The 11852-nt window shown below is 47.3% G+C and overlaps 1 protein-coding gene across 1 annotated transcript in view; it reads right to left on the reverse strand.

Annotated features, from left to right (window-relative positions):
* The window catches only part of zfpm1 (zinc finger protein, FOG family member 1), a 63619-nt gene extending 53973 nt beyond the window's left edge, over positions 1 to 9646 (reverse strand). The window contains exon 1 of the mRNA XM_027018013.3: positions 8803 to 9646. Coding sequence (XP_026873814.2) covers positions 8803 to 8842 — 40 coding nt within the window. The 5' untranslated portion in view covers positions 8843 to 9646. The remainder of the gene's footprint in view (positions 1 to 8802) is intronic.
* Between the last annotated feature and the right edge of the window lie 2206 nt (positions 9647 to 11852).

Here is an 11852-nt window from a genome sequence, read left to right on the forward strand (position 1 = left end):
CACAGAAGGTCAGGGAGTGAGACGAGGAGACAGGAGCGACAGACGGGAGAGAGACGCAGGGAGACCGAGGAGACGTTGAAGGAGCAGTTTCGGGAGCTCCATCACGGCGCTATCTCGGTGCAGCAATCGGAGATAAAAGCAAAGCGCCCTGGAAAAGCGTGTAACAGTAGACGCGAGGTCATCAGCACTCTGACAGGGCTGCTCACGCCCGACACCACTTCCTCCGGTCGCCGAGGGAACCCGGAGGTCGGCTCGTCTCTGGGCCCGCGCGGCCCTGCAGCAGCGCGGGGTGTGCTTGTGTACGGGGTGTTTATGCAGATCGTGCGATAGTGCTTTGTCGCATATTAGTCAACATGATTCCAAATGTAATGGTTCCCGAGAGGCACTTGAACCCCCCCGCCCCGCCCCGCCCCGGTCCCCCACGTTTCACCCCCACCGCTTCGCCCTGCCTCGGAAACTTTCTTATTAATGGGCCCATCTCCCGATCTCGCTCACATTCCCTCAGCTGCTATCTCCGCCCTCCATCCCTTTCTAGCCCTCTCAAATAAACCTACAAAGAAAGAGAAATTAACGGAGGAGAGGTTTTTCTCCCCGTCTCCCCTCCTCTCTCTCTCTCTCTAGATAGTGGAAGAAGGAGTGAGAGAGAGAGAGAGAGAGAGAGAGAGAGAGAGAGACAGAAAGAGAGAAAGAGATGGAGACAGAGGGAGGGAGAGAGAGAGAGAGAGAAAAAAAAAAACATAATTTATCTGTGGATTATCAAGAAAGGCAGACACTTTAATCAGTCAGCTATGAAGTCAGTATTTCCATTCTTATCTGTCGCAGGAGTGGAAATGGAGAGCGGATAGCGCAGTGGGGGCTCATCGTGGGCAGGAATGATAATAGGGTAGAGAGCGCTGGCTATTGGACCGCTGTGTCCGCCTTATCTGCACCCATTATCAAGGCCCTTATCGGCGCTGCCATCAGCCAAGCTGTAATGGGGCCAGTTCAACTTTCCACATTATCATACCGCCAAGACCTGGTTCAGTGAGGCCAGAGGTCTGACTGGAGACAGGGGGGTGTGGGGTGGGGGAGATTGTCAAAGAGGGCTGAAGAGCAGGGGAAAGGGTTGGGGAGAAAGAGTGAGATATTCAGAGATAGGAGTTAGTGGGGGGAGAGATGGGGGGAGGAACAACCGAGCGCAAACAACTAAGCGATGGAAGAAGGGACAGAGATAGAGGGAGAGAGAAGGACAAACAGAGCAGGACACGAAGGGAGAGAGGGAGAGAGAAGGAGCCAAGCCGGAGAGGAGTACCCATGATCCTCTCTTCCTCAGGGCAGGAGACAGACCACGCAAACCAAACAGGCCAAAGTCTACGCCTGTTAAAGTCTGGATATTCTACCGCTAACAAATCTGATAATCTTATCATTAACCATCTTAATCTGTTCGCCGCGTGTCTCTGCTTTCTCATCTGCTGATTAATAACAACAAAAGAACAGGTCGCGACCTTTGATCAAGTGAGTTTTGGGGGGTTTTTTTTACATTTTTTACTGAAAACATGTGAAAGGGGGCAGCACGTAGCGGAGGTTCAGGGTTACACGAAACAGGGGGGAATACACGTTCTTTTAAAAGAACCCGTCGCCAGGATAAGCAAAATATCGTACAAATATCACCACAATTCAGGCATTTTATATATGGTGACACAGCATGAACACTGTTTTGTACTATAATTCACGCAGTTATAAACATGCCTTTGTTAATGACACCCAGACGCTGGGTCTCGGCCTGTGCGTTCTGAACACTGTCGTCGCCAGGCTATCAGGACCACACTGCACCTATGGTTTACACAAGAGTTCTGCAAACCCGAGGATGAGATCACCACTAAGCCACAACTCAGGACGTTGTGACTCACTGTACACACATCTCAACCTTGGGCGCAGATGGGGGTGGGGGGCGTTTGGAGGGCTCTCTCATGCTCGCTTTCCGCATTCTGTGACTAGCCAAGCGGAGTGTGTGAGAGCAGAAATGGGAGACACTGGTGGTCTAGACCACCTCTGTTGAGGGGAGATCCCCGGAGGCTGTCCGACATCACCTCCTCCTTCGGAGGCCTTTGTCTTCGTCACCCCAGAGCACGTATCTCTCCTCACGCCTCCGCTCCTAGACCGGGGCTGACCCCGGGGTCCTGTCCAGAACCCAGGCAGGCCGGCTGCAGCGAAGGTCAGAGGGGCCCCGCGCTCCCAAGAAGAAGAGCGACAAACCGCCACGATGTCCGGACATTCCGGAACGGCGGTTGGGGACAGGGATGGATGACGTGGTCCTCGTGTGTGGTTCAGAGCAAGCGCGCGAACGCACGCAGCCATTTAAAAAACCGCCCAGCCTCTTCCCACTTCCCATCGCACAATCGGTGCGAGCGACTCTGCAGGACAGTAGCTTTAAAGCAGTCATAAAGCATGAGGGCCTCGCTCGGTCTCGACAGCGGGGGAGAGGCTGTCCGTAGACATTTGCCTGCTTAACCTGCAGAAATGGAGACCTGAGCAGAGTTGGACAAAATGGCCTCTTATCTGGCTGCCGTAACAGTGACACATTCCATCCGTGAGGCAGCAGGCCTCCTCCACAAACCTCCAGCCCGTCCCTGCGTTCCTGGGCACCACCCCAGAACAACGCCTCACCACCACCCCCAATAAATCTGCTGCCATGTGGGACCCCGTACCCTTGACCTATTGTTCGATTTAAAACGTGAAATTGTCCATTACGGAGCACCTGAAGAAGCTCTCTTTTCAACCAAAGCGCTGTACACAAAATCTAGATATCTGTTCCAAACAGAGGCACCCTCCTGACCTTCTGTCTGTGTACACTGGTACATGAAATGGAGCTCCAGCACCCCCGGCCATGCCAATTAAGAACATCAAATAAAAGAACACAGCATCAATCCAAGCGTAGAAATCAGCCAATCTAATCACCTCGGCTAACCGCGATCCCATCAAACACAGCTCCTCAGCACGGACACGTTATCATAGCTGCTGCCTCCATAAAGACTAACTCATTAACTCTAACCGACATCCATTGCAAATAGCATGTTACATCAACTCTATTACCCAGTCTTCACCAAAACAGACAACATCCCCACTAGGAAAGCGCTTATTTCAGGTTCTGTCAGAAACGCTACACCAAATCTCTCCTCTCCGGATAATTCCAGCTCCCTGCAATCTAGTGGTCGACCGATTAAATGCCATTTTTAGATAATTGCCATCTGTCAAAGGTTGTTTGTTTTTTTTTACGTGTAGTTTTTTTGAGGGCATTTATTTGATGACCTTTTTTATCTTGTTGATCTACTTAGGTAGACAGACAATGCAGACAATAACAGTCTTAAGCAAACGTGCAGCGATTTTGTCTCATTTGCTATTATTATTAAATTGCTGAACTTTATAAGATGTAAAACCAACAACAATAACAACATGACTGTTGTTGAGCTGCGTCATATATCCGCCTTCGGCCTCCACATTCTCGTAATATCAGTATCGGCCATCGGAAACCCCCAGACTGGTCGACTGCTAATGACAGCGCCTCATTACTAAACCCCTCAGCTCCCCACACTGCTGCATGCATCACAAATTCAGCTGAAAGTCTCTCTTTGCAGAATGTTAATAAAAGCGTCAGGAAAGACGCCCCATGACGGGGGCAGGACGGGGTAAGACCATCCCCCAAAGAACATGTGCAGTGCTTCAGAGCTGCAGAACAAACCTGAGTGTCCCAGTGTAAGGGTGACATTACTTACCTGGTGTGTTTTGCATGTACTTCGCTGGTGTGTCATAAAAGCAAATGTTGTTTGGCTGATAGCTGCATGTGAGCACGCCAAGGGACAGGGAGACTGCCAGTACCTTGGCGAGGCTCTCCGCGCTTATCAGACAGAAACTCTACGATCGTTGCAAAGTTTCATGTGAGGATAGCATTCATTTCAGAAGAACGGGCAGATGTGCGCACGAGGGAGTGTACTCAATATCTATTGTTTGTTTACTCTTTTTAACATACATCCGGGAATGAATTTTACACTGCTGACCTTTGCCCCCATGAAAACAGACTACAGAGCTTTCCGAACAAAAACCGGCATGACCTCTGCTAAACCTCACCGGAACTCGAAGAGCGAGAGTGTACTGAGGTGTGTGTGGGGTTGTTACTCATAATTCACTCTGGCTTGTACACCGGGTAAATAGCAGGAAGAAGCCATAACTCTTTAGAACACCACATGGTGTCACCGTAGCAACATCCAGCTACTTCCTAAGCAGTAAATTTGACTCCATAGGCAGTTTAATGTGACCACTAGGTAACACCGCGCAGTAAAAGTGCACAGCCAATCAACACACAGTGTCAATCATCCCATCCAATCAAAACAGCAAACTCACCAAGTTAATTAAAGGATCAATAGTGAGGTCATTAGCGTCTGCTCACTGCAGGAAACGGAGTCTATATAAAAACTGCCATTGAAAATTGTAGACTAAATCTGGGATTAGAACTTTAACACTTTAGTTTTCCAACTGGATTCAGAAGGTTGATACTGAGATGACCTTGATGACTAACCCCAAGTACAGAATTCCTGCTTAAAGCAGCAGGGAGAAGGATAAAATATCCTAACAGCAAACTTACAATGAATCTGTCCGTTATTCCATCTTTCACCTGAGTCATAAGGAACCTTTTCATTAGAAAATGCCACAAAACAAACCCGCCGTAGAAGGCAACGTTTAAATCGAGACAATATTGTTCCTAATCGCTTCGTTTTCGTTTTCAAATATTTATTCTTCACCAACTGTGAGGGGAATCTTGTTGCCACGGCGGTGTCGTTGGGGCGGAAAGCTAGCACCTGCAGCGGGTCTCCGAGCTCTCGATACGAAGACATTTACACGAGGACGATAGTTATCTATCAAAGCTCATTTCTAGGAAACACACATACTGAGATTCTTCTTTCCACTCCCACACAAATAAGGTTGTTCTGCTGTAGCTCCTGGTTCCATGTGGCCTGCACACAGACTTCACATCACCGCTGTACGTTAAGAGATCAATAATTGTTTTTAATCACTCTTTCAGAGGCCGGTCAGAGTAAGCGTGTGCAGTGCTATGACGACTTCAGCTTTCGCGGACTTAAAAAAGGCAAACAAGAACATATCCATCAGGATTTAATAACTTCCAGCAAATCAACATCAGATTCACACCGCTGACATCGTGGTCTAATTTCCTTTTTAATTTCTATACATGGAATACGCGCTAAGAGCTGGGGGCGGTTTTACTGTCCAAAAAAAAAAAAATAAAACGCTCTCCAGAGATAATCAAATAAAAATCCGCCCACATCTCAATGCTATCTTCTACAGGATCTACACTGAGTAATATGTGGAATTAGTTTTAATTAAATTAATCGTCTCTTACGGTTGTTAGGAGGAAAACACGGGGGGCGGAACAAGGAGGGTGTGAGCAAGGCAGAGAGACGGCAGGAAAAACGCATTCACACCTATCATCTAATTACACAACAACATTAATCACATTAAGGCTGGAACTGACTGCCAGGGTCCGGGGCCCTGCTGCTTCCCAGTTCAGCTCTGTTATTGGTGCAGTCCTGGCTGCTGCCTGCTCCGGACCGATAACAACTCTTTATCATGCTTGGCGATCTCTATCTGCACTGGAGATCAGCCCCCGGGCCTTATCAAAAGTTCACATCGAGCTAAAAGCAGAACAAAGCAGAAAAGACACACACACACACACACACACACACACACACAACACACGCAGGCGCACACACACGCACACAAAAACCACCAAGGAGTTATGCTCTGTGTGTGTGTCTGTGAGTCTCTCTGTGTGCATTAATGAGTGTGCATGTTCACAGTCACTGCATATGTGTGTGTGTGTGTTTTTCAGTGTGAAAGATCTCACTTTCCTTTATTTAGCATGGTGTTTTTGGCAGGATATTAGATTAACCCTTATGTCAAGTGACCCCGCAAAGATGAACCTGACAGCAGAAAAGAAGCAGGGGAGGAGTCTCAGCAATAACAGGAACTGCAGATACGATCGCACGTCCACACTTTCAAAAGCGCCAGCTTGGAAGCGTCCGTGTGCTGGAGACTCAAACGCGCGCGCTGTCTGACCACCGGCCAGACGCCGCTAACCCAAACGGCCCTCGGCCTCTGACGTCAAACTGCAGGAGGACCTGGAAGCCCCGCCTGAATGATGTCAATGCAGACAGAGCTGCCGTTATCTCTCACCATCTCTTCACTCTTATCTCAGCAACCATCTGCACGGCTGCCTTATCTGCCCTTGCAATCACACTGGGGGAAAAGCTTTTAAGACCCAGAATACATCCATCCGCCATTTCTGTATTCCTTCCTCCCCCTATGCCTTATCGTTTCTGCCATCCTATTCTACTCTTATCTGCTCCTCTCTCTCTCTCTCACCCTCTTTCTCTCTCTCTCTCTCTTTTTAACTTATCTCAAGATAAAACCAGCCAGTCCCAAACAACAACACAAACACGACGAAGATGAGAATGCAGCAGCCAAATGCAATTATAATGGCAATTCCGCCCCAGCAATCGCTGCCATCGGTCTCGTGCTATCGCCGGGGAGATCGCCGCCTCGCTTACCTTGTCTCTCATCTCAACCACCAAGCACAAGGCCTGGGATTCAGGCCTGCTGAGCCACATGCTAATCGCCACATCAGGGAGGGGCGTGTTATCTATCAGAGCGATCTTCACTGCTGGGAGAATGACGCACAAAAGACGCATACACATATTTCCTCTGAACACTGGCTTCCATGATACCAGATCCTTTAGCTGAAGGCCTGGATGGTAACTCCCCCTCCTAGAGAGATGTCGCCAGACAGAGCGATCACACATTATTAATGCATGTTTGTTTTGCCACTTGCCTTTCAGAAAAACCACCGTGTAAACATTCACTAATGGGCAGAGGGGGATCTTGGGACTGCTGTTTACGGAGACATTTTGGTTTGCGTGACGGTGACATAGCTAGAGGGAATGGGAGTGACTGACCTCTGACCTCACTCCTTGACACTGACCAAATGACCTCTGTAGAGGAACCACGGCACAACTACAGTGACGTACAGAGGGGTTTAAAGAAAACAATGACACGCCTGAAGAGCAGGTCTCTGCTTCTGCTCTGCGTTTATTTGTCACTGGATATAAGATCAGTGGTCAGCCAACAACAACAACAGCTGCGATACTCGATCATATTCTATCTTTCTCACGTGTGCCACCAAGCGTGTTTGGTAAAGTTTATAAACATTTCCATATTGGCAAGCACGGGCCACAAGTGTTCTTCGGGGTTTTTTTTTTTGGTTTTTTTTTTATCTCACCTTACCTAAAGTGGGTTTTCAGATAGCACAGCAAACACAGATAATGTTGCATAGTCGTCGCTGGGTGACAAAAGTCAAAAACACTGCGCATCTAAAAAACCGCGCGCACTTCTGCAGCAAAGACGACGTGAACGTCTCAATTACCGGCAGCGCCGCACGCTCTTGGCATGGCTGCCCAGTCACGCGACGTCTCATCGGCTTAAACAAATTGTGCTCGCGCCCTTTACGCGCGGCGCTACGGACTAACGCTTCCTTATCAGGCCGGTTTTCTTGCCTTTTCAAGAGTCGCTTTCTGCCTTTGACTCACATTAATATTTATTTTTGAACAGCCCTTTCAAACTCAACCTCCAAGATATTGCTACTGTGCTTATCGTCTCGAAGCATCTCTTCTGGATGAAGAACTGAAACAGCGCCTGGCACCAGAGCAAAACGACTTTTCAGCACTGCTGATTCTTTTGAGAGAAGGAGAGGAGGGGGGCACATGAAGGAAACAGCGAGAGTGACAGAGCGATAGAGACAGACAGGGTGGTGCTGTTGTACTATATCTTATTTTTATAGCATAATTGTATCAACTGCCAGATCAGAGAATTCTGATAAACCTTTCGCACATGTACAAACAGGAAGAACGTATCAACCGCAGGCCAGTCCACTGTACGGATGTATAGAGAAGTGTGAGTCCAGGGGCGCCTGGCCATTGAGGAGTTAAGGGGTAGACGGGAACGCTCCGGTTGTAACCGCTATCTGCCGGGGAGATCAGCCCTATCTGCCGCCCGATCTCTGGGAGAGACGTGAAAAGCCGGAGAAACGCCACGCCAGCTACACACAGAAAACAAATAAAAAAGATCCAATTTTAATCCTTATCTCCACTGACATCAGATCGGCGCTTATCTGAACTCACATCGTCTTTTTCAGAGAACAGTGACGTTTCCACAACAGAATTAAACAGGAAACAACGGTTACGCTTCAGCTGGCAGAGGAGCGTTTAAGAGCGAGCAGGCGAAATGTGTTTAACGATGCACGCCCGATAAAACCGCCCATAACCGACTACTTCCCAAACTACGGCGGCACGGTCGGGCTCACAACTAAATCACGAGACTCGTGGGCTTTTCAAAACAATATATGACATTTAATGTTGCTGCTAATATTTTGATTCCCTGATCTAAAACTTGTTTTCCACGATTGGCCATATATCCACTTTTGTAAATGCGTGCGCAACCGAACCATCCGAGAGCGCGTCGACACAACTGAGACGCGCTGATTACGCGCGCGGCTCCGGGGAGCGTCGACGGGGCTCCCGTACCGCTCGCGCAGAGACCCTGGCGGCTTCCAAGAAATTCTCGCGCGCCAAAGGGCAACGCGTTGCGTCCCACCACGGATGCACCGCGACTGCGCGCAATCCCCCAGTCACGCGACCATGAACGGGTCTGTAAATCACTAAAGCAGCGCTAGGAGAGGAATTTCAACTTTGCACTTACGTTTGATCTGGCGGGGCTTGCTCTGCTTTCTCCGGGACATGGCTATTCCCCCTGCGCGGCGCACACAAACGGACGGCTTCACGGAGACCTAACAGCACGGGGACGCAGCTCGCTCCTCGTCCGGAGATGCCTGCATGACCCGCACGCGGAGATTCTCAGCGGAGAGCTACCTGTGGCCGCGTGCGATTCACTTGTCTGGATGAGTGGGGCTTCTTTCTCCGGTTTCCACACGGCGCGCGCCGTATCGACGCCCGTGCCACAACCTGGAGGATCTCTCTTTTACTGTTAAAGGGTATTATTACGGGGTAAAACAACAACCCGAAACTACACCCCCTTTTTGGTATTCGTCAATATCAAGTTAGCCGCTGCGCTAACGAAAGAGCAATTCTCAATGGAGCTCGAGAGACACACGAACCAGCGGAGCTGATATGCAGCGGCACGCCCCCGTAACGCCTCCTGCGCGTGATGCAGCGGCGCACGCTCCTCACTGCGCTCGCGCTGACTATATAGCAGTAGTAACTACAAAAGCAACTTTAAAAGCAATGCAGTGCTATAGTGTGTCATGTGGAATTGATACAGTAACTTGGCGTAATCATTTCAGTCACTGTGAACCACTCGCTCCTCCCAGGGAGCGAAAGATTGCTTCTGTAAGATTACATACTACGATTAAGGGAATTGGAACTCAGTGACTGAGTTGCCCTGTTGCTGCCATGCTGTTAAAAAGGCATTCGTTGTTTGTTTGTTTTTTTTTGTTTGTTTGTTTGTTGAATCGTTTGCCTGCCTGATTCTTTACCAGTGATTTAATTTTATACAGTCTTATATTCACTAGAGCATTGCAGCTCCTCACAAACACCTATAAAGTTTTTCCACATCTGTCAGTCATTTGCTTTCAAAACTAAACTAATTCCATCACTATAAAAAAACACTGCAAATAGAGGAAGAAACTGGTTTCTTGCACTAATTATGACTGTTTGCATGGGCGACGTCCTTTACATAGGTATGAATGGATAACATCAGTGTTATTACAAAAGGAAGCGAACAGAAGTTGTAAACCGTTCTGGCGAATTCAGCGTGTTTAGTCTGTGACTTTAACGTGCCACTGAAACTAAAACGCAAACTCGCTGCTTCCATCTAGTGACCGGGCTTATTCTTTTCCCTAAGTAATTCCGTTCGTATAATAGAATCGTAATGACCTTGTAAGACACGCTTTCACGACCGTGAACAAACAGAAAATCAGTAGACTATTGCAGCATTTGAAATGCACTTGGCTGATTGCTTCAGGGCGGGTAAGGCTGACAGACGACACCTCACACACATCCTAATTACACAGGTCCGGCCCTGCTCTGTCTTCAGATGGACATGGCAATCGTGGTATCTGAACACAGCTTTTCTTGGTCCTCAGAAGGAGAGCTGGTATGATCCTTTGATGCAAGGTATCAGTAGTTGTCATTAGTTGTCTTTCTTTCTTTAACTTAATTTCATTATGGCCGCATTTAGTATTCTTTGCTTATGTTACTCATCAAATCTTTTTTTAGATAATGAAAAATGACTCCGAAGTTAACCCAAAATTGCTACGAAGTTTCCCCATTGTTTGGATCGTAGGATTTTGTGTTTTACTAAAAATCAAAGGCTTTGACGCACGCCGTGCGCGCGTGCGTGCTTGCGGCTGTGTTTGATCATCTCATCACATAGTTTCTGTACTACATTAGACTGCCAGTAGAGGGCAGTCTGCCACTACAGCGGGCCCTTTAGATGCTTTAGTTTATGAGACGCAGGCGCAGTGAATGTGAACAGTTCGCGGGATTCTTTCAGATGTGCAAACAGGGCAATATGTGACACGTGGTCTTAATTATTTACGTTTTCTTCCCCGAGACCTATGTCCACGTAGAATAAGACTTAGACTATGCACGCAAAAGTCACATAAACACGAATGCCCAGAGACTGTATTTATCACGCTAACACTCATATTAATACTGTTTTCCTTTAATACAAAATAACACAAATTAACCATACTGATCCCCCAATCCGAGTAAATTTGAAGGACTAGATTTTAGACTGCTGATAAATCGGTCATGTTAGACTATAAACACATACGAGCTGCATAAGGGTTTGCAGCATGGAATTTACAAGGTAACCATGAAAATAAACGCTGCACTTTATCACTAATTGATACTAATATTGAACTGCCACGTGTTTCATATAATCCCACAGGTAATCCGTTATTGTTACTGCCAGGGCTGCTATTGATAGCATTTTACACCTCACTTGCTGTTTATGAGTTGCTATTTTACTTAATTTTGTAACACCTTTCTTTATAATGTTGTAGCAGTATTTTATTAAATATTACTAAATAATTAGCTAAAATACACACACATCAACAGGCGTTTAAACGCACAGAGACGCCACATGAAACCAGGTGCAGGTGTGCGGCGTCATGGGGGCGTGGTTACAAACAATACGACTTGACTGCCACTGTACGCAGCGGGCCGTACCACGTGACCAGCGGCAAGGGCGCGTTCCGTGACAGTTTCCACACACAACAGTTGTTTACAGGTAATCATAAGAACAAATAACTTTTATTGCTTGCAAAAGTTGAATTAATTGTGAAAGTTGAGAACATTTAATTGCAATTTGGCATCATCTATTTAGTTGATCTGTTTATTTGACAGATTTATGTGCTATATGTTAAATCAGCTTCATGGAAACGTGACATATTCTTTAGATTGCACTTATCTGGTGTTTTTTATCCAAACAACTTATAATTCTGAGTAAACAGAGCTTGATCAATTGAGGGTTAAGGGTCTTGCTCAGGGGCCTAAGAGTGGCAACTTGGCAGTGTTGGGACATAAACTGGAAAACCTCCAATTACAAGTCAAGTACCTTAACCAGCAAGCCACCACTTACTCCTCCTTATAGGTTTATACGCCACACTGGGTTCCTACCTCTTTTACCCATACTGAAGGCCTGCAGTGTAATAGCGTTAATCATCACTGGGTCATAACCTTAAACACTGCAGTTCAGACATGCAGAACACAAAACCAAAACAATAA

Source organism: Electrophorus electricus, chromosome 6 (assembly GCF_041902795.1).
Source record: "Electrophorus electricus isolate QZ-2024a chromosome 6, ASM4190279v1, whole genome shotgun sequence".
Taxonomy (NCBI): Eukaryota; Metazoa; Chordata; class Actinopteri; order Gymnotiformes; family Gymnotidae; genus Electrophorus; species Electrophorus electricus.